Source organism: Pistacia vera, unplaced genomic scaffold (assembly GCF_008641045.1).
Source record: "Pistacia vera cultivar Batoury unplaced genomic scaffold, PisVer_v2 Contig794, whole genome shotgun sequence".
In the NCBI taxonomy this organism is placed as follows: Eukaryota; Viridiplantae; Streptophyta; class Magnoliopsida; order Sapindales; family Anacardiaceae; genus Pistacia; species Pistacia vera.
This window is the reverse complement of record NW_022196661.1, coordinates 98,370-121,149: the sequence shown is the minus strand read 5'-3', so window position 1 is coordinate 121,149 and position 22,780 is coordinate 98,370. Positions and strand designations below refer to the sequence as shown.

At 34.8% G+C, this 22,780-nt stretch overlaps 1 protein-coding gene and 1 non-coding gene across 2 annotated transcripts; one reads left to right on the top strand and one right to left on the bottom strand.

Moving 5' to 3' along the window:
- Window positions 1-18,993: 18,993 nt before the first annotated feature.
- Window positions 18,994-19,072, bottom strand: TRNAL-UAG. Its single transcript has one exon. It is a non-coding gene; the product is annotated as a tRNA-Leu (tRNA).
- Window positions 19,073-20,783: 1,711 nt separating this feature from the next.
- LOC116116992 (probable xyloglucan endotransglucosylase/hydrolase protein 8) lies at window positions 20,784-22,086 on the top strand. The gene is made up of 4 exons (XM_031403032.1): window positions 20,784-21,006; window positions 21,172-21,272; window positions 21,367-21,569; window positions 21,660-22,086. The coding sequence occupies exons 1-4, from the start codon at window positions 20,823-20,825 to the stop codon at window positions 22,060-22,062; spliced, it is 891 nt and encodes a 296-aa protein (XP_031258892.1). The 5' UTR covers window positions 20,784-20,822; the 3' UTR covers window positions 22,063-22,086.
- Window positions 22,087-22,780: the final 694 nt, after the last annotated feature.

Genomic DNA, 22,780 nt, shown 5'->3' with positions numbered 1-22,780 from the left:
AATTCCTATCATAGAAGAACACTCCCAATATTTCCTCAATCTCCTCCAAATTCATCTCAATCATCACCACATTAACACTTCCCATAAAGCAAGCATATCCAACACCACAACATAAATACTCATCTCACTCACCTCAATTTCTCAACAAACAAACATATATCTCTACTCAATTTCTCAACAAGCATCATTTATACATGCATAAAGAATCTCTACTCAGGATTTCTTAAACTTTAGCTTGAGTTGGATTTACTTACCTTGATGTGTGTGATTCCACTAGCACTTTCTTTTTCCTTTGGTAGATGTCTTTTCTCTACACTTTTAAACAATAACACAATAAGACCTTAACACTTTTATAGCAAAATTCACATCTAGAATAAAGGTCCTTACCTTAGGATGCCTTAAATCACCTCTCTCTACCCAAAACTACTCAAAACCCTTTAAATCCTTGAGGATTGGATGGAAAGTAGAGAGAAAATGGTGAATGAGTATGGCGGTGAAAAAGATGAATGAAGGGTTTCTAAAACTTAACCCTTATTTACTCATATTTACACCTTCTTTCCCATTTTACCCTTACCTTTCTTAGGAATTCCATCTTTGCCCTTTTATTCTTGCAAATGCACCCCCAATTAAACATTCTCCATGAAATTTCCTTGCATTTCACTCCCCACTTTTCCTGCTAATTAGGGGTAGAATGGTCATGTGTCCCAAAGGAGAATTCTCTAGCAACTTATAAACTTTTTTGTCAGGCCCTTCACCGCGGCGAAGAATCTTTCTTCGCCCCGGCGAAAACTTACAGAACCTACACCGTAGGTTGCAAGACTTCATCGCCGCGGCGAAGCTTCTTCTTCGCCCCGCGAAGTCTGTAACACAAAAATTCGCCAAGTCTTAACAAATTTCAGGCAACCACTCAACCAACTCACAATATCAATTCAACCAAGGACCAACCAAACTATAACAACACAAACCAACTCAATAAGGACAAAACAATAAGCATTCAAGTAAACAACACAATTACTACGTACCTCAAGTGGGGCGTTACAGGCTTTGTTTTGCTGCTGGGGCTTTTGCTGTTGCTCCTAGGTTATTTTTCGCTACTGCTGTGAGGGCTTTTTGTTACTATTGCTGTGGTGGTCTTTTAGCTGTTGTTGCGGGTACTACTGTTAGGACTTTTTTTGCTGCTGTTGGGGCCTATTAAGGGCTGTCATGCTTAGTTGCTCCTGCTGGTTTTTGTTTTGCTCTTGGGGCTTGATTGGGTGTTTATAGGGCTATGCACATTGGTTTTTCCTTGTCTCCGATTGTTTGTTTCATCCCTCTCTTGTGAGTAGGGCATGCAGCTTCGGTTTTTTCTTTATCTTGTAGAATCTTTTATTCTTTGTATAAAATTACAAGTAACCCAAAAAAAAAAAAAAATGTTATATACTAATGGACCAAAATTGTCTGTTTTTGGTCTTTTTAGGTGGAAGACAACATTATTCTACATTACTACCATGCATAATAATATGTGCATTTATCATAAATAGTATAATTTATACATTATCATAAAGCCTCAATTTTGTTCATTCCAAGCAATCTGGGAATAAATTGCCAATTGAATCATTAAAATTGGGGTAATCTCCCCTAAAGAGTGAAACTTGTGATAAAATACAAGGAATACATTAAAAGGGACCAAACTACACAAAAAGAAACAAAACCAAGCAAGGATATACAATCCTTATACACAAAAGCAATACAAACACATGACAACCAAGCTAAAGACTCCAGACAGAAACTGTAGAAAATGTAACAATCACGTTGTAGCTCCATACAAACCACTGTCCAGATCACTACAATTCTAGCACACACAACCCTGCACATACTGCCAAAGACTCTTAGAAACTGTAGAAACAAATTGCAACCTCTCACACCTGCTCAATCTGCACAGTGCAAAAACTACAACATGCCCAGGCTTCATTTCCAACACCTACCAATCTGCACCAGTTGAACAAAAATCATGGACTTTGCATAAAATGCAGCAATCTAAAGCAACAATGCATACACTTACAGATTAATAGAAACTATTTTCTTTGGTATAATTGATGAAGAACATTCCCAAATGATTCTATTCCTAAGTGGTCAGTATATCCACAAAAATATCAAGCCATCATGGCTGTTGCTAACCTTCTTGTGGCTATCTCTTATGCTTCGTGGGGTACAAACAAAGAAAAACTTATGAAGAGAAAAACAAGAATTGATTTTCATTAACTAAAAAAAACTGATACAAAAGTAGGCTTTTATAAGACTAATTAACTCTCATTTACATTTTTATTCTAACATTCCCCCTCAAACTAAACATCTTCTAACTTTTCCAGTTTTCAGTAATGCAGCATCTTAAAACAAAAAAAAATATTATGCATTAGCTTAACTTCTCTGCAGGAACATTCTCTGTATTAGCTAAATCTTCTTTGTACCAACATCCTTTAATAACCAAAATGACTTCAGCAATCTTTGCCCATCCGAAGTTCAATATGACCGTGGGTTCTCCAACCATTAGACCATGTATAGGGAGCCCCAATCGTGTGAAGATGAATCAAGTTATAAAAATCAGACATTTGTTTGAAAGCACTACAAGCGAGTTGAAGAGGGGGTATCCACCTTTCTTTTCATGGGATCCAAGAACAGAATTAAAGTCCCATATAACCATCCAAGGGCCACAATTCAAAGACAAGTCAGATAGAGTCAGCCATAATTGTATAATAGTCAACACAACAAAATCACTTCAGTAACAAAAAAAAAAAAAAAAAAAAAAAAAAAAAAAAAAAAAAAAAAAAAAAAAAAAAAAAAAAAAAACAACAACAACAACAACAACAACAACAAAAATTTGCAACAACCAAATGTAAACTTCAATAATCCAATTACAACTTTAGTAACACAAAAATTGGATTTGCAGCAACAAAACTGAACTTCAATAATCCAATCACAACTTCAGTAACACAAAAATTGGATTTGCAGCAGCCAAAACTGACCTTCAATAACCACAACACAACTTCAAAATTGAACTTCGATAACCATAATACAACTTCAAAATTTGATTTTCAGCAACTGAAATTGACCTTCAATAACCACATTGCCATTCAGACTTGTTTGCAGAAATTTACAATTAGGTGGTGTCCTAGTGTATGGCTGCGGCTGCGGTTGCGGTTGTGACTCTAGTGAAGTTGCGACAACAGCAGGAACTCTGGCGAAGTTGCGATGGTAGTAGCGACTTTGGCGAAGTTGTGACGGTAGCAGCGACTCTGGCAAAGTTGCGATGGTAGTAGCGACTCTGGCGAAGTTGCAACGGTAGCAGCGACTCTAGCAAAGTTGCGATGGCGAGGTTTTAGGTGGTGGGGGCTAAATGGGTTAGGGTTATGGTTTGGTTTGCAAATTTAGGGCAAATGAATTTTGGGAGGAGATTTGAATTTGGGGAAAAATTAGGGTTACTAAAATTAAAAAAAGAAATACATTTGGGGAAGTGATGTGGAAACTTGCTGATGTGTCAAATAAGGTGGTAACGCCATGTCAATTGCCACGTCATGAAGTAAGAGAATTGTGTAAAAACATGGTGTAAGGGTGGCATTATTGTTGTATATTTGGTTTCGTCGGTTGTATAAACTGTCAATCCAGAAAAAAGTTAAATAAAATTTATCATTGATTGTATGTACAATCAATTATGAATAATTCTTTTTTTTTTCTTTGATTGGTTTATTGTATGTACAATTGAAATTACAAAGTTTTTATTCTTCTCTTGGTTTACTCCTATATATCTATGACATGGTTTGATTCATAAATTTGTAAACTAGCACCTGAGCTTTGACGTGACATCTTTTGATTAGTCGATTGTTTATACAACAATTATAAAGTAGAGTAATACTACATCAATAACCTTTTTTCTCACAAACTTCTCTTACAAAAATAATTTTAATTAGACCAAAGAAACGGTCGTTCTTTCATAGGTAACAACCGTTCTTTATGAAGGAATGGTCATTCCTCAAGGAAGGAATAGTCGTTCCTTATGAAGGAAAAACTAAAGGAATGGTCATTTATAAATAAAGAACAATCATTTGTAACTAAATTTACATTTTACACACTTATTTTGCTTTAAGTTTATACACATAATATTTAAAATTATGCATACTTGTCTATGATCAACATGCTTACATAGGTACGGTGCAAAAAATCCTTATTTCTAAATTCTAACACCAAATTTTTGTAACGCCCACATGGAGGTACGTAATTTCATTTATGTTCTTATATCTTTAGTTGATTGTTTCTAAAGTTATTTTGAGAAAATGTGAAGAAAATGCCTTAAACTTGCATTAAGGGTAAAATGGTCTTTTCACTCAAAATTAGTTGAAAAAGTGGGGAGTGAAAAGAGATAGAATTTCATGGAGAATGCAATAAAAATGAGGGCATTATGGTAATTGACTAAGGGACATAGATGGAATTTTAAAGAAAGTGCAAGGGCAAAATGGGAATCTAATATATATATTTTTATGTTATATCAAATTGAAGAGTGAAACCCTAGCCACTCTTACCCATTTTCACGCCACTTTCACCTCCATATTCTCTCAAATTCTTCAATTCTTCTTCAAAGGAAATTCATAGGTTTTGGGTATTTTTGAGTGGATTTTCAATCCCAAGCAACTTTAGGTAAGATCCTTAAACTAAGTAGTGATTTGTCATTTTTAAAGTGTTGAATTTTGATGGTTTGTGCTCATAGGATTTAAGAAGAAGAGAGTTTGATCAAAGAAGAGTCTTAAAGGGTTGGATTGCTCATATCAAAGGTAAGTAAATCCCACCTAAGTTATGATTTGAGAAATCAAGTGTGTAGAGATTTTACATACATGTATATGCTTATGATTTTGAGAATTGTTGATGAAATTGATGAATTATTAATGAGTTTGATGATTATAGATGAATAGAAGTTAGCCATGAGAAGTGGTTTTGGTTGTATGATGATTAATTGAAGTTTGGTTGAAGTTGGAAAGAGTTGAGTAGAATTTTTGGGAGTGTATTGTTTTGGACAGATTTAGCAATTGTTTAAGGGAGTTTTACTCCAAATATTGGTGGCTTGAGAAAGAGATGGAATTGTAGTCAAATTACAGTTTTATTATGCATGCAATATGTTTGATGAAATGTCCAAAAGAAGTGTATGCATGAGTTTTATTCACTTATGAATTGATATGAGTTTGTAGATGGTAGAAAGAAACTTATTTTTATGCTACATGGCATCCTTGCATTTAAACATTTGCATTTAGAAAGAATTATAAGCATGAAACCATCGACATGCATACATCCTCATAAGAGCATGAAAAAGCACTAAAATATGTTAAAGAAAAAATAGAAAAAAATGAGAATATTAAAGATATTCAAATCTGAAATTTTAGTTAAAGAAGTGTAAAAAGATAAAAAGAAGAGAAGGTTGTTGCGATGGGGAGCCCGTGAGCGACATAGTCCCACATGCACGCCGCCTTTAGTGAGCGGCCATAGAATTCAAAAAGAAGAATTGTACAGTCCGTTAGAAGTGCGTGTGGATGAGGATTGTACCTCGAATTAGAGAATTCACTCACACAACCAAGGCTCCAAATCCATGCCTCAACCGAGTCCGATCGGCAAGAAAAGAAAGAAAGAATAAAAAGAAAGAAAGAAAGAATAGAAAAGAAAGAAAGAATAGAAAGAAAGAATAGAAAGAATAGAAAAGAAAGAAAGAATAGAAAGAATAGAAAAGAAATAAATAAATAAAGACTAGAAAAGAAGAAAGAAATAAAGAATAAGAAACAGAAAACAGAATAAGAAAAATAGAAAGAAAATGCATAATTTATGCATTTGTGCATTTGCATCATGAAAATGCATAATACCATGCTCATTATCGTGAGTAATGAAAAAATTAGAAAATTGAGAGAAAAACAATGAGCAAAACAGAGAAAGAGTAAGAAAAAATAGAGAAAGAACAGAGAATACTCGGGAAATGAGTTGTATGGAAAGAAAATTCAGGAGTTAAGCAACGGAGAGAGAAGGGTGGCATAGCGGGTTTACTTACTGAGCAATTAGTGCTCACTCCATTGTTTTCAATGTTTTTGCAGGTAATAGGTGAGTTGTGGTCACTCGGAACGTCACGCAGTGGAAGGGTTGGGCTACACTGTCAAGTTACTATTATGAGTGTATTTTGTAAATATTTGTATGTAAAGAAAAATTAAATATGGGCCCATACTTTATTACTAGTTTATATGTGTATTTTCACATATATATTTTTAATGAGTTTTATTGATTATTTTATAAGTGTACTAGCTAGAAAGAAAGCATTACATTTTTGGTATCAGAGCAAAGGTTTTGGAATTTGACAGTGTGCCTCTCCTGCCATGTTGATGTTCCATAGCCGACCGCTGTAAGTTATTTCTTTCCTTACTTGTAGTAGATGAGTTGAATGAGTTGACTAAAAGTGTTGGTTTTTGTAGATGAGACGTAGAACCGAGGAAGCAGTAGGAAGGAAAGGAGCACGTATGAACCTTCTAACCCTCTAGAATCTACTCTCCCTATCCTCGATGGAGCAAGAATTCGTAATATTATATAGGAAGTCTTGTCAGAAAATCGGGGAGGCTCCGTACTGGAGAGAGTTGAGACCTCGATTATTGTATCGACCCTTAAAGAGGGGAGATAGAGAGGCCAGTACCCCCAGTAGTGCAGAATCGTATTGAGCCAATATATGGGTTGCCTAGTCAACACCAGCTATCAGAATTTAGGGGTACTGTGGACCCAATAGTGGCAGATGAGTGTTTTAGATCAGTGGAGCGTATGATGGCACTTTTCCCTATGACAGACAGGGAGAAGATTCAGTATGCCAGTTTCTTATTTAGGGGTGATGCCCATATATGGTGGGAATTGATGAAGGATACTCATGATATAGCTTTGACTACTTGGGGAGATTTCAGAAGATTGTTTAAGGCAGAATATAAAACAGTTGATCGAGTCCATGAAAAGATTCAAGAGTTTATTAGTTTGCAACAGGGGGCTAATTCAGTGAAAGAATATTCTGTGAAATTCAATTCCCTGGCAAGGTTTACGCCAGGTGTAGTAAGTACACCAGAATTGAGGAGAGATAAGTTCGTGCATGGGCTGAAACCAGAAATAGCCCGAGATGTGATGGCCAGTGCCCAGCCCCCTAGACATACAGTGAAGCTCTGGAATGAGCTTTACAGGCATAAATATTTGCGAATAAACTAACCCTGGCAACTCCATCAGCAATAGCCCCCAGTGTTCCACCTCCTGCTCCACAGAGAGATAGAGTTAATGCCCCCACTAATAGAGAGGTGAGAAATAAGAAAAAGTTTCAATCTAAGAAGAACATGAGAGATTGGCAGAATAAAAAGTCAAGAACTAGTGAAGTTCCCTAGTGCCAGAAGTTCGGAAGAAATCATTCTGGGGAGTGTCTTAGAGATTTGGGCCGAAATATATGTTATAGATGCCGGTAGCCAGGGCATATGATGAAAGATTGTAAAGCCCCTCCTGCACCCGCAGCGTAGACACCACCTAGAGGTACCAATGCTCGAGTGTTTATAGTAGCCCAGAGTGAAGCTGAAGCTAGCCCATCCGCCGTTACGGGTTAGTTATTATTTCATTCAGTTCCTTTTTATGCATGAATTGATTCTGGAGCCACACATTCATTTATTACACATGGGATTTTAGAGAGATTAGGTTTAAAATCTATTAGAGTGGCTTGTCCCATTAAGATAGAGTTACGAGATGGTGTTAGTGTAGTAACTCAAAAATGCTTCCAGGGGAGTCCATAGTGATCCATGGAAGGATTTGATATGCCCGATTTTGACGTTATTTTAGGCATGGATTTCTTGGGGAGATTTGGAGTAGAGATTGATTGTTGAAAAAAGAAAGCAAGATTTAATCTTGATGATGGAGATAAGTTTTATTTTGGTGAGGGTCACCAGCTTAGTATGTTAATCAGTAGTGTAAAGGCCAGAAAGATGCTAAGAAAAGGGTGCTTGGGGTATATTGCTCATGTAGTGCACAGTAGAGATGTCCCACAACCAGAGATTCAGAATGTGCCAGTAGTTCGAGAGTTCTTAGATGTATTTCCAGAAGATTTGTCGAGTTTACCTCCAGAAAGAGAAGTAGAATTCAGTATTGAACTGGCACCAAGGACTGCACCAATTTCTAAAGCCCCTTACCAGATGGCCCCAGCCGAGCTTCAAGAATTGAAAAAGCAGCTTCAGGAACTCTTAGACAAGGGTTTTATTCAACCTAGCCATTCTCCCTGGGGTGTTCCAATTTTGTTTGTGAAAAAGAAAGATGAATCTCTACGGCTGTGTATAGATTACAGAGAGTTAAATAAAATGACAGTGAAGAATAAATACCCGTTACCTCGCATAGATGATTTGTTTGATCAACTAAAGGAGTAGCAGTGTTTTCAAAGATTGATTTGAGGTCGGGTTATCACCAAGTAAAGGTTGCAGAGTAGGATATTGCCAAGACTGCTTTTCCAACTAGATATGGGCATTATGAGTTTGTGGTGATGCCTTTTGGGTTAACCAATGCCCCAGCAATCTTTATGGACTTAATGAACAGGGTGTTTCAGGATTGTCTTGATCGATTCATAGTGGTGTTTATTGATGATATCCTGGTTTATTCTAAGACAGAAAAGAAACATGAAGAACACCTAACATTTGTGCTACAACGATTGCAAGATAAGAAGCTGTTCGCCAAATTTTCTAAGTGTGAGTTTTGGCTAGAGCAAGTTATCTTTCTAGGCCATAAAATCTCAAAGGAGGATGTATCAGTGGATCCAAGTAAGGTAAAAGCAATTTTGGAATGGTAACAGCCGAAGACAGTAAAGGAAGTTAGAAGTTTCTTGGGGCTAGCAGGCTATTATAGGTGGTTTGTAGCAGGGTTTCCTCAGTTGGCTAAACCGCTTACAGCTCTCACTAAACAGAGAACTCCTTTCGTTTGGTCGAATGCCTGTGAAGAAAGTTTTCAAGAGTTAAAAAGAAGATTTACCACAACTCCTATTCTTGTGTTACCACATGAGGGTGTAGATTATGACATTTATACAGATGCCTCTTTTCAGGGACTTGGTGCAATATTGATGCAATTGGGTAGAGTAATAGCCTATGCTTCTCATTAGTTAAAAGAGTATGAAACGAGATACCCTACACATGATCTAGAGTTGGCTGCTGTAGTTTTTGCACTGAAAATATGGAGGCATTATATGTATGGAGCAAATAGTAACATTTATACAGATCATAAAAGCTTGAAGTATTTCTTCACCCAAAGAGAGTTGAATATGAGATAGAGGAGATGGTTAGGGCTAGTTAAAGATTATGACTGTGAAATTAAGTATCAGCCGGGGAAAGCCAATGTAGCAGCCGACACCTTGAGTAGAAAAGCTTACTTATCCAGACTCACAAGGCAGAAAGAATTAATAGAAGAATTGTCTAGAGAACAAATTGAGATCATACCAAGAAGGATTGCCAGGTTAGAGGTTCAATCTACTTTATTAGAAGAAATAAGAGAAAAGCAAGCTACTGATGAGTGGTGTCAGAAAATAAGTCAATAAGTACTTGAGGGTAATGATAAGTGCTTGAAAATACACTTATACTTAGTGGTTTATAGGTATCATTTGTGGGAAATTAGGATTAATTCGCATGAATTAACTTAATTGTTTCATAAACGCACTTTTCCGGATCACGGGTATTTTTGGTGTGTTTTCAGGGAATAAGGCTCAAAAATAGTATTTGGATGAGAGATGAAGTTGGCGAGAGAATTTGTGACGATTGGAAACAAACAGATCGAGAATCGGAGTTGAATTGAAGAAGTTATGGAAGTTGAAGTAAAGAGAAGATCCTAGATTACGTTCCAGCTTGAGCATGCCTCGGTATTTTGAGAATATCATGACCTGTAGAACTCAGATTAAGACGATTCTTGAACTGTTGGAAATCTGATTCAAAGGGATACATTTCACATGTTTACCAGTTTTCCAAATTTCATCGTTATCGAGTTCAAAAATCACCATCTCTGAAGAACAATGGATTGATGCGGGAAGAAGACCAGTAGCTACTGTGCTGCGGCATACTTTTTCCAGTAGCTACTATGCTGCAGCATAGTGCCGCTGCACAGTCACGACAGCTGGGAACTTTTCCTCCGTTTTTGACGGAAAATAGGGTTTTAAGAGTCCTAAACTAACTAGAATTAAGGAAAACAAAACCCTAACCCTTATGGGATATAAATAGAAGTCTTTTAGCATTATTTTNAGTTATCTTTCTAGGCCATACCATCTCAAAGGAGGGTGTATCACTGGATCCAAGTAAGGTAAAAGCAATTTTGGAATGGTGACAGCCGAAGACAGTAAAGGAAGTTAGAAGTTTCTTGGGGCTAGCAGGCTATTATGGGTGGTTTGTAGCAGGGTTTGCTCAGTTGACTAAACCGCTTACAGCTCTCACTAAACAGAGAACTCCTTTCGTTTGGTTGAATGCCTGTGAAGAAAGTTTTCAAGAGTTAAAAAGAAGATTTACCACAACTCCTATTCTTGTGTTACCACATGAGGGTGTAGATAATGACATTTATTCAGGTGCCTCATTTCAGGGACTTGGTGCAGTATTGATGCAATTGGGTAGTGTAATAGCCTATGCTTCTTGTCAGTTAAAAGAGTATGAGACGAGATACCCTACACATGATCTAGAGTTGGCTGCTGTAGTTTTTGCATTGAAAATATGGAGGCATTATTTGTATGGAGTAAATAGTAACATTTATACAGATCATAAAAGCTTGAAGTATTTCTTCACCCAAAGAGAGCTGAATATGAGACAGAGGAGATGGTTAGAGCTAGTTAAAGATTATGACTGTGAAATTAAGTATCAGCCGGGGAAAGCCAATGTAGTAGCCGACACCTTGAGTAGAAAAGCTTACTTATCCTAACTCACAAGGCAGAAAGAATTAATAGAAGAATTGTGCAGAGAACAAATTGAGATCATACCAGGAAGGATTGCCAGGTTAGAGGTTCAATCTACTTTATTGGAAGAAATAAGAGAAAAGCAAGCTACTGATGAGTGGTGTCAGAAAATAAGTCAATAAGTACTTGAAGGTAATGATAAGTGCTTGAAAATACACTTATACTTAGTGGTTTATAGGTATTATTTGTGGGAAATTAGGATTAATTCGCATGAATTAACTTAATTGTTTCATAAACGCACTTTTCGGGATCACAGGTATTTTTGTTGTGTTTTTAGGGAATAAGGCTCAAAAATAATATTTAGATGAGAGATGATGTTGGCGAGAGAATTTGTGACGACTGGAAACAAACGGATCGAGAATCGGAGTTGAATTGAAGAAGTTATAGAAGTTGAAGTAAAGAGAAGATCCTAGATTACGTTCTAGCTTGAGCATGCCTCGGTATTTTGAGAATATCTTGAGCTATAGAACTCAGATTAAGATGATTCTTGAACTGTTGGAAATTTAATTCAAAGGGATACATTTCACATGTTCACCACTTTTCCAAATTTCATCGTTACCGAGTTCAAAAATCACCATATTTGAAGAACAATGGATTGATGTGGGAAGAAGACCAGTAGCTACTGTGCCGCGGTATACTTTTTCTAGTAGCTACTGTACTGCAGCACAGTGCCGCTACATATTCACGACAGCTGGGAACTTTTCCTCATTTTTTACTAGGAAAATAGGGTTTTAAGAGTCCTAAACTAACTAGAATTAAGAAAAACAAAACCCTAACCTTTGTGGGATATAAATAGAAGTCTTTTAGCATTATTTTAGGGGAATTCTTTTAGAGATAAAGAAAGAGAGAACAAATATATTCAAGAACTTAAGAAAAAAAGGAGATTAAAGGCTTGGAGAAGAAGAATTGGAGGAGGTCATCATCAATTTCATTAATCCAACCAAGTTTCACTAAGTTTTTCTTCTTCTTTTTTATTATTATTTGTTATGAATAATACAATGATGTTCTCATATTTATTCATGAAGAACTGATTCTTTTGTGATTGAGGGTGATTTCAAAGCCCTATACATGTCTTGTGATTAACAAAATCTGCATCTATTTATCTTTTAATCCCTCTTGGTTATGTGATTATTTCTCTGTGACTAAGGTTTAGATAGATTGTCTTAATTGTTTAAGTGCGCAATTAAATAGTTAGGATTAATTTATTAATGCCAATTTAGGTTATTTAGTACGGAATAGCTTTAATAACCTAAATAACTAGTGGTAAAGTGTATGCCTGCATACATGGGGGGTAATCACTCAAGATAACTAAACCGACCATATAAGTTTAGCCTTGATTCAGTAGGTCTCTCGCAACTTAATGCTTTTATTACTTTGAATCTAGAGATCGTATCCTAGGTTATCAAATAAATAGGGAATTGGGTTATGACTGTGTCTAATCCAATGACTCAGTAAGGAGAGATAGAACTTGTCAACGTTTGGTATTTTCTGAGCTGATGTGATCAAGAGGGTAGAAAGTTAAAGAGTGCTTTTGTTATATGTAATTCATGTCTAGTGGTGGCGAATAAACCTTCAATCTAGTTTCTCTTATTTATCTCTTTCGTGATTGTTTCCTTGTTTTATTTTTTTTAATTTTAGTTTGATAGTTTTTGTTGAGTTTTTATAATTTGTGACAAATCCTTTTTGAAGTAGATAATTAATTGAGTTCACAAATCCTCTGCGGGAAAGACCCTTACTTGCTCTTTGCTACTACATGACTTTGCATTAGAATTTAGTGAGGTAAAATTAGGTGTTGCATTTGCAACCATCAATTTTTGGCGCCGTGTCGCCGAGGATTTTGATTAACTTAATTATTTATCTACTTTTTGTTATTTTTTTTCAAATTTAATTTTTTTTTATTCTGATCACGAGGAGATGGCTACTAATATTGAGCAGCAATTGAGCACCTTGACTGCACTTGTGCAACAATTGGCATTTCGACAAGTTAAAACATGCGACATTTTCTCTAACGTTGGTCATTTTACCAACATGTGCCCTACCTTTCAAGATTTTGCTATGGGAGGATTTCAAGGTCAACAAGGGCAGAGGTATGACCCATTCGCCAACACCTACAATCAGCCAGGATGGAGGGATCACCCCGACCTGAGCTATTTAGGAAACCACCAAGATACTGCCTGTATCTGTCCACTTGGTTTTTCGTACCCAAGAGTCCCACAACCATATCAAGCAAGGCCACAAAATGCTCCCCAATCTCAATGCACGTCTTTGGAGGACTTAGTAAATTCTATAGCTATTAGCACTCTCCAATTCGAACAAGACACAAAGGCATCAAAATTGGAGGACTTGGTAAATTCCTTAGCCACTATCACTCTTCAATTTCAGCAAGAGAATCTCAAGTTCCAACAAGATACGAAAATGTCAATCAAGAATTTGGAGAGCTAAGTTAGTCAATTGGCTACTACCGTTGGAAGACTAGAGGTGCAAGAAACCATGATCAACCCTAGGGAGAATGTTAGTGCTATAACAGTGAAAAGTGGGAAGCAACTTGAAGAAGCTCATATGAAACCAATCAACACTGACGAAACTAAAGATGAGTTGATTCAAGATGGAACAAAACTGTCTAGTAATGAGGGAGATAGGGCGATTGACTCCAAAGAAGCTAAACAATCACTTAAGCGAATGTTCGAGCTCAAGAGTGAAGATCCGTTGGATGTTGCAATATGGGATGGTTGGGTGGTCGAGGAACCTAGAAAGTCTAAAGAAGACATTGACATAGGAAAGGAAATAGAGCTTAATTTCTTCCAAAGAAAAATCCAAGGTATGCTTTTTCTTATATTTCTCTTCCCTTATCTAATGAGAAACTTCTACTTTTTATTGTGCAGGAACCTACTTTGAAGCTTAGACCTCTTCCGGAACACTTTAAATACAAGGGAGAATATGGTTGAGAAAGTGACGACGTCGGGCTAAGGACATTAAACCAAGCGCTATATGGGGAGGCAACCCATTGATTTTTTAGTTTGTTTTTATTTTCTTTTGTCTTTTCATTTTTCTTTTTAGATGTTGTTTAGTTACTATAATTCGTATATTTAACTAGTGATGTGTGTTGCCAATGATGTACACCATGAGTTTCTTTGTTTTGATAGAATTTTGTACAGTTGATGGAACGAAACAAGAGTGGTGATCGAACTTTCACTCGTCTTCACACTTCAATATTAAAAAGTGGGGTAACTTTTCTTTTCCTTCTCTTTTTCCTTTTGCTACATTGGGGACAATGTAGATACTAGGTTGGGGGTGAGGGAAGGTTCCTATTTATTTTTGTTAAATTTACGAATTTGGGTGAATTTTTTTAATTTTTTTTTTTTTAGTTTTTGCATGATTTTAGGATTAAATTGTTTTGTTTAGTTTTTTGGATTAATTTGTATGTTAATGATATGATTATAATTGTGATAACATGTGATGTTTAAAAGATGTTAAATGTTGCTTAGGTTTAGGGGAAATTTTGAATAATTAGTTTCATCTAGTTTGAGACTCTCATGCTATGTGGTATGATTTGGTTGGTTAGTCTTAAGGGTTAGTGATGTTTGTTATGTATGAATTTTTATAGACATTTTTACGATCTCAACAAATTCTAGAACTCACTTGATAACTACTTGAGGCGAAATCCTAGAATGCACATTACTTAGGGTATGATTTAGGCTATCTTTGGATTGTTTGAGCCTTTCAAGCCAACGCTTTATTTAAATTTTCACTAATTACCCCTTTAAGCCATGTAACAACTGTTGTAAACTAGTACAATGCATGCATAATAACAATAGAAAATTGGGCCCAAAAACTTTCTTTTCATTATAAGTCATATGTCTTTTATACACAATGAATACTGTTTACAAAAAGTCATTTTAGAAGACAAAAACAGGGGAAACAGTGTAGCTATTGCTCTTTGCTTGCCGACGCCCCTCCGACTGCATCATCACCTAGATCCTGCATCCACAAAGGAAAAATAACGGGGTGAGCACAAAATAATGCTCAGTAAGAAANTTCATCGAAAGAGAGGAAGAAATCCTGATTGTAGGAGCTAGATTGAAGATTTTCAAACCTGTAGGGCATTGCACGAATTTGTTTGTAGGTTTTCAAATCTATAGGAGCTCGTATAGAATACTATCCAAAATGGTCAAAGCTCAGAGCTGACCATATATCTATCAAGCTCGAGTTCAACAATTGAAGCTCAGTCGAGCTTCGACTATTCTAGCCAAACCAAGCTCGAGCTTCTCAATACTTAGCTCTGCTCGGCTCGTGATGAACAATTTTATTTTTTCGCAAGTACACAAATTGATATCACAATATAGTATGCAAAAGCAAGGGTTGATCCTATAGAGATTTGTAAGCACTCAATTAATCCTAATATATTATGTCTTAATTAAACTAATAAATTCAAGTAAAATAAAGAACTAGTAACTAAAATAAAATAAATTATCAAAAAAAAATCAAATGAATTAAAAACCAATGAACTAAAACCTAGATATTCAATTTCACCATAATAATCCAATTTTATGTCAATAATTAATCTATTGTTATCTCAATCCAATTTTTAGGGTTCGTACTTCCATTATTAAGGTATTACCGGTTGGCATCTTGATTTAACCTAGTATCTTTAACACTAAACTAGCTAGCTATAGTGTGTAGTCTAATCTAATAATTAAAAACTCATTAACAACAAGAAGCACTTATAACAAAGAACCAATTCGCATCCGACGAGGTGTGCACACAAACACAAATCATTCATTCAAAAGAGCTATTCAAAATTGGCATATAGCGTCTACATAACCTTGTCTCACATAATCAATTAATTAACATTAAAGGTGCTCAAACAATAATATCAATTAAAGATTAGATAAAGAACAATGAATGAAACTAAAATTGCATTGGATTGATTAAACAAATAGAATTAATAAAGACATCAAACCTTCATATTAGGCTACATTGGATCCCTAAAAAAGAATTTAATGACACATAAACATAGAGAAATCAAACCTCAAACCCTTCAAAAACATGAAGTACAAGAGAAAAGATGAAAAACCTAGGTAAGATCTCCTTTGCTCAAAGTTGAAGCCTCTCCTTCTTCAAAAATACCTAAAGACATCATTTTATAATGCTAGGGTATTGGGAAAGTAATGGGAAAAATCTTGTACAAAATAGGAGAATAAAATTTGGATTAAGCTTAGGTGGAATTCTTTTAAAAATAGGATTCCCGCGCCATGTTGCAGAGCCAAAAATTCCATGTTGCCGCATTGACTATTTCATGAAGTTTGCACTTCAGACCTGACAGCTCGTGCTGCAACACCAGAAAGTTCATGCTGCGACGCCAAAAGATCCTCAATTTTGAACATGAAAACGGCAGAATCTGAAGAATTCATAAACATATAACTGTAGCCATTTGAGTCAGATTTCCAATGATCCAAGAATCTTCCCAATACAAGGTCTACAACTCAAGTTATCGTGGAAATACTGAAGCATGCTCAAAACTCAAGCATTTTCTAGATTTTGTATGTCATGCTAAATACGTCATAACTTCCTCGTTTCAACTCCCTGATTCTTGAATCGTTTGTTTCTAGTCATTACAAACTCTCTCGCCAACATTATTCTTCATTCGAATATTATTTTTAAGCATTTATACCCTAAAAGACACAACAAAATACCGTGATCCCGAAAAATACATTTATGAAATAATTAAGTTAATTTATGCAAATTAACCCTAATTTTCCACAAACAATACTTATAAACCACTAAGTATATGTATATTTTCAAGCACTTATCAGCTTAATACGCCCTTATTGTCATTAGATAAAATTTATGATTACATCCATTATATTTATATATTTATAAAAGTCAATTTTACCCTTCCATTATATATATATATATTATCATAATATATTATATATAATATATAATATATATATATATATATATATATTATATATTCTACTCTAGTCTATTGTAAAGTCAATTTTACCCTTTTATACAACTTACCAAATTAAAAGCAAAAATTCTTCTATTTCCCAGTTTCCTAAAAAAATAAATTCTTTCTTTTCCATTACATTTCCTAGGAAATTGTCTAAGATTTTTTTTTTTTTTTTCTCTTTAACTTCTTTTCCGTTAGAAATTAATGTTAATTTTTACAACATTACTATTAAATTAGGGAATGTTATTACAATATATTTCACATTCTACCCTGTGTATTTTGAAACTAAATGCACTGTCAAGTTGACACTTTTCCTCACACAACACCCCTATACTATCAAAATATTATGCTAAAACTACCCTGCCATTAATTCCATCAATTTTTTTTGCTAAAGGAAGAAGGTAATTTACCTTTTTACCCTAATTCCCTTGCAAATTAAAACTTAGTTCCCTAACATTTATTAACACATCACTTTAAATTAAAAACAAAATAATAACTAATAAAATTTTTAAGTTTTAAATAATACAAACCTAAACTTAAAATCACGTAAATTTTGCTAAAAAAGAATTAGAAAAAATCACATAAATTTAAATAACAGACGCTTGGGCCGGTTTCGTCAACCCGTTTCTTGTTTCTCCTTGGGCTCCCTTTTGCAATTCTCGGCTGATGGGCAGGCTGTGTGGTCTTTTGCTCGGAAGGTTTGTGGGCCATCTCCATGGGCTGTTGAGTGGGCGGGTAGATTATCTTTTATTTTTATTTTGCTTGGACTCTTGCTAGCGACTGTGCACAGGTCCGTTTTTGGGCAATACGGTCTTGTATAAATATTTTTTTGCTTTTTGTTAAGGCCTGTCTTTTAATTGGGCTTGTATGTAGAGGATTGTATATCCTTTTAGTCCTTGGCCTCTTTGATTAGCTTTCCCTTGGGCATGTCCAAGGTGTTAGCGAAAAAGAGAGTTCACTCTCCTCCCTGTGTTTCTTTATTCTTTTTTCCAATGCAATTGTCGGGATTACCCAAAAAAAAAAAAAAAAAAAAAAAAAAAAAAAAATTAGAGATAGATAGTCGTAAAATTCCATAAAGCTTATGAGTCGAAGACTATAAACTTCATTAATTGGTTCAAAAGTGTAATAGGAAGGGTGATGCTATATAACTTGAGAATGAGTATTTAACAATTTAGGAAATTTGGTCATCAATCAGGAAGATAGGGTTGAATTAATAGATTTATAATTTTTATCTTATAAGTTATATCTTATAAGTTGTATCGGGATATCTAGGTAAATCGGATGCTCTAGTGTTTTCTTTTTATTGAACCAATTTAGATTGTTAGACTTTAGCGATAGTTGATTTTCTGCTTTATTTTTGTGTTAATTTCTTAACTTTTAATTTTGTTAGTTTTCAATCATTCACGTTATTCAATTAAGGTTAAAACTAGTAATTTTAATAGTAAATAAGTAACTTTACTCATGACATTGACACTTTATTTATCACTATATGTTTGATCATTTAGTGCGTTTGTTAAGTCTTTGCACGTCGGTATGTAATATTTATACAAAGGCTCAATAGTGTTATGTACTAATATGTAGTATTTTTCTACAAATTTATATGAGAAAAGCGGCTAGCATAAGGCAAAATATTTTTTACTTCATCAATTCCAAAGCAGCATAAATATTCTCTTACAAAAGAGAAGAGTTATGCAAATTAGGGAAAAACACTTTTAGTTGTTTTGTGCATTCCGTTTTCTATGCCCTGAGAGAAATCAACATTTTAAGAAAACAAAGCCGAATTTAGTTAGTGAAAAAGTTCTTCGCACTAATAGTAAATTCTGTGGAGTTGTTTCAAATTCAACTAGAATGCTTACATGAGTTATTTATTTTATTTTAATTATGAATTAGTATTATAATTTGTTATTGACTTATTTTGTCTTATATTATACCAATATTTAGTAATCTTTTTTCTTAAAGTGTATTTAAAATATTAATTTCTATATTATAGAAATGAATAGTAAACTTAAACATATTTAAACTTCAATTTGACTGTAAATTTAAATAAATGAACTTTGGAATTTGACAGCTGTGGGTTTGAACCCACGCCCTTTCGGACCAGAGCCTAAATCTGGCGCCTTAGACCACTCGGCCAAACTGTCAAGTTATGTTGTTCAGTAATTTAATCTATAATTATAATATTTCTACAGTTCAATCATGATAATCAACGAAAAAGTAAAAAATGTCTGAAATTATCTATTTCTTTCTTCGCAGGCTCTTATTTAGGATTAGATTCAAATTGGCGGTGCGCCCTTTTCTACCGACACTAGTCACACTACAGCCCTAGACTTGTATTTTGCTTTTATTTTTTAATGGCTTCTCACGTGACTGCTTTATCTGCTGCATGTGATTTTGTGAGTGCATGATAGCAAGCATATCACTAAATTCACAATTTTTCTGTAAAATAAGTCTACCATGATCATCTTAAATGGCTTAAGCATTCTGCCACTAACTACACATCTTTTTAGCAGCACCAAAATTTTAAATTGAAATCTAAATCCAAATCATCAAATTATCTTCTCACAGAACTAAAGCTGACATTTTAATCATCAACCTTGTTTAGTCCAAAACTCAAAAAAAATTAAAAAAAGTGACTGCAATTCAAATTACTTTGGTTTGAAATCAAGTAAGTATTGATTAGTAGATATATCTAATAGCTAGTAGGTTCCCAATTGCAAAGAGCCAGAGTACCCAGAAAGAGACACTTAAAAAAAGGTTGCCCAGCTACCATTCATACAAGTAACATATACATCCAACATTTAAGAAAAAAAAAGAAATCAACTTTTCACAGAAAAAATTTATACTCATGCTTTAATTTCTTTTTTGTACTGTATCAGATTTCAGGATTTCACTAACAGTTGCAATTTTATTACTTAACTTACAGCTAATATCGATCTTTGAGATCACAATCAATCCATCAATAAACTCCTAATAATGCAAATGGTGGGACCTCTATATGTATATATGTATCCTTCATCACCCATCTGGCTTTCCGGCATAGCATGTGGAGCCTTCTACTTCTCATAAGTCAATGATTCATGCATTCACTCCATCAAACGGTTACTATTCCATCTTACCCTTTGTCAAGTTTTTCATCTTGGCAACAGGGAAGACTGAAGATGATTTATATTTTTTTATCTCATCACCTTGGTGACTGTGACTGGCATGTTGGTCATGTTTATATTATAATCAACAAAAGCAGGGTCATTTACACTGCCCTATGACTGAGGTAAATGTTTCTGTTTCGTATAAAACCATTGAAGTTGCTGCATAAAAGTAAAACAAAGAAACAGAGAAAGACAAAATTGATTAGGGACTTTAATTACTTTCGATAATTAAAGTTAAAGCGATTGTTGGTTAGTTTAATCCTGTTGTTATTGATACTAGTGAACATTGAGCTTAAATCTACAACAGGTCGCTGTTCCCGACCGCCGAATCCAGTTCAAATCCAATAACTTTCTGGTTATTGTATGGCCAATCAAAATCACTCACATTTATTCATGCTACACAGGGTCCCCACTTCCAGTTTTATTCTGCTAAAACCAATTGGAGGGCAGCCTGGCTCAAGCTTTCACTTCTAACATGCCCCATGTTCTCTTGCTTCCCAAAATGCCATCTTGGCTTTGTAACTTCATAATTGACCTTGATGCAATTTATTTTAAATTAAATATATCAATTGTCAGTATTTCTTAATTGGGTTAAAATAATGTCAATTTGGTTGCCAGTTATACCCTTCATATGAACAATCCTTTTTCAAACACTATAGTATTTAATGAACTTCATCTTCTCAGATTTCCAGCTGAGAAAGCTCATTATTTTCTTTATTATTTTCTGCATCTAAAATTAGAGAGAATGGTCTCTTCCATGGCCACTCTTCTCTTCATTGCAGCTCTAATGGCTGCTTCTTATTCTTCATTTGTAGCCGCTGAATCAAAAGGATCTTTTCAAGATAACTTCAGTATAATGTGGTCTGAAGATCATTTTAAAACCTCTGAAGATGGGCAGATCTGGTACCTCTCTTTGGACAAAGAAACAGGTACACAGACTTAATGTTCATGACAAATATAATACCAATTAATTGATATTCTGGGTTCTTAATGCTTAATGCTTTATTTTTTTTTTCACCTTGCTTCGTATTGAAGCTTTTGTTTACATTGATAGCAGTGCGTTAATACTAATTTCTTGAAGCAAATTTGAATAGGTTGTGGGTTTCAAACCAAGCAGAAATACAGATTCGGGTGGTTTAGCATGAAACTCAAGTTGGTTGGAGGTGACTCAGCCGGTGTAGTCACTGCTTATTATGTAAGCTCTTGATTATATACACAATTCATATGTCTAAATTTCATTTAATTCAAGCCATTTGCGAGAGGAATCTTTAAGATTAAAAATGTTGCAGATGTGCACAGAAAATGGGGCTGGGCCAACAAGAGATGAGTTGGATTTTGAGTTTTTGGGGAATAGAACCGGGCAGCCCTATCTTATTCAAACAAACGTTTACAAGAATGGAACTGGTGGACGTGAGATGAGGCACATGCTTTGGTTTGACCCCACTGAGGACTTCCATACCTATTCCATCCTCTGGAACAACCACCAGATTGTGTAAGAAACTTTAGAGAAATTAAAAACCAAAATCATTTTCACAAACACATTGAATTGAATCTTCCACTAAATTAAGTATGCAAAATGCAGGTTTTTTGTGGACAGGGTTCCGGTGAGGGTGTTAAAAAACAATGGTGAAGAAAATAATTTCTTCCCTAATGAGAAGCCAATGTACTTGTTCTCCAGCATATGGAACGCGGATGATTGGGCAACGCGCGGTGGATTGGAGAAGACAGATTGGAAAAGGGCTCCATTTGTATCAACTTACAAAGATTTCAGCGTTGATGGATGCCAATGGGAAGATCCATATCCTAAATGTGTATCAACCACCACTAAGAAATGGTGGGATCAATACGAAGCTTGGCATCTCTCAGATTCTCAGAAAATGGACTATGCTTGGGTTCAGAGAAACCTTGTTATTTATGATTATTGTAAGGACACTGAAAGGTACCCAACATTGCCTGTTGAGTGTTCATTGAGTCCATGGGATTGATGAACCAGAGAATTATTTGATTTTTTCTTTCTTTTCTTTAGTTTCAATTTTGTGCTGAGTACAAAGATGTGTATTAAATTCTTTGGCTATTATTGTACTTCATTAGTCAATATCTATTTAATTTTATTATATTATTTTAGTTTGAATCGAGCTTATGCCACTTGCAAATATTCCCAGCTTGGCTCACTTTGTTTTGTTCAAAATCAAAGTATTGAACCCTTACTAACGTGAATTTCAGCCTTCCAATAACTATCTCCTTCACCGATATTCCAAAATGTGACGGTGCTATTTTTAAATCAACAAATGATGGACAATAGAGTCCATTTGCATCCATAAGTTCAAGGATTATTGTTCAAACTCCTACACTTTATCATAAATTCATTTTGGATATAGGATACTATATAAACATGATTAATATTACACATACAACTGTCAGAATATGAGCAACAAGATGCAAAAGAGACAACTAAGTTGCCGAAGAATGCAAGAAAGGGATAGAATGTAAGAAGACTTTTCTGTATATTTGTACTGTATATATTGTGCTTTACAAAGTATTCAATTTATACAAAAAATGTAAGAATGAAATAAGGAATGTAATCAATAGTGTAATTACAGAATAATCTTAATAAAGTAATTGCTGAAGTTACTCATGGATATCTTGTAACGCCCCACTTGAGGTACGTAGTTAAGATTTGTTGTATTACTTAAATGTTCATTG

Excerpts from the sequence above, each read along its gene's own strand:
- LOC116116992 (XM_031403032.1), top strand. The coding sequence starts at position 20,823 with ATGGTCTCTTCCATGGCCACTCTTCTCTTCATTGCAGCTCTAATGGCT. Across the intron at positions 21,007-21,171 it reads CTCTTTGGACAAAGAAACAG|GTTGTGGGTTTCAAACCAAG; the intron begins GTACACAGACTT and ends AAATTTGAATAG. Across the intron at positions 21,273-21,366 it reads GTGTAGTCACTGCTTATTAT|ATGTGCACAGAAAATGGGGC; the intron begins GTAAGCTCTTGA and ends AAAATGTTGCAG.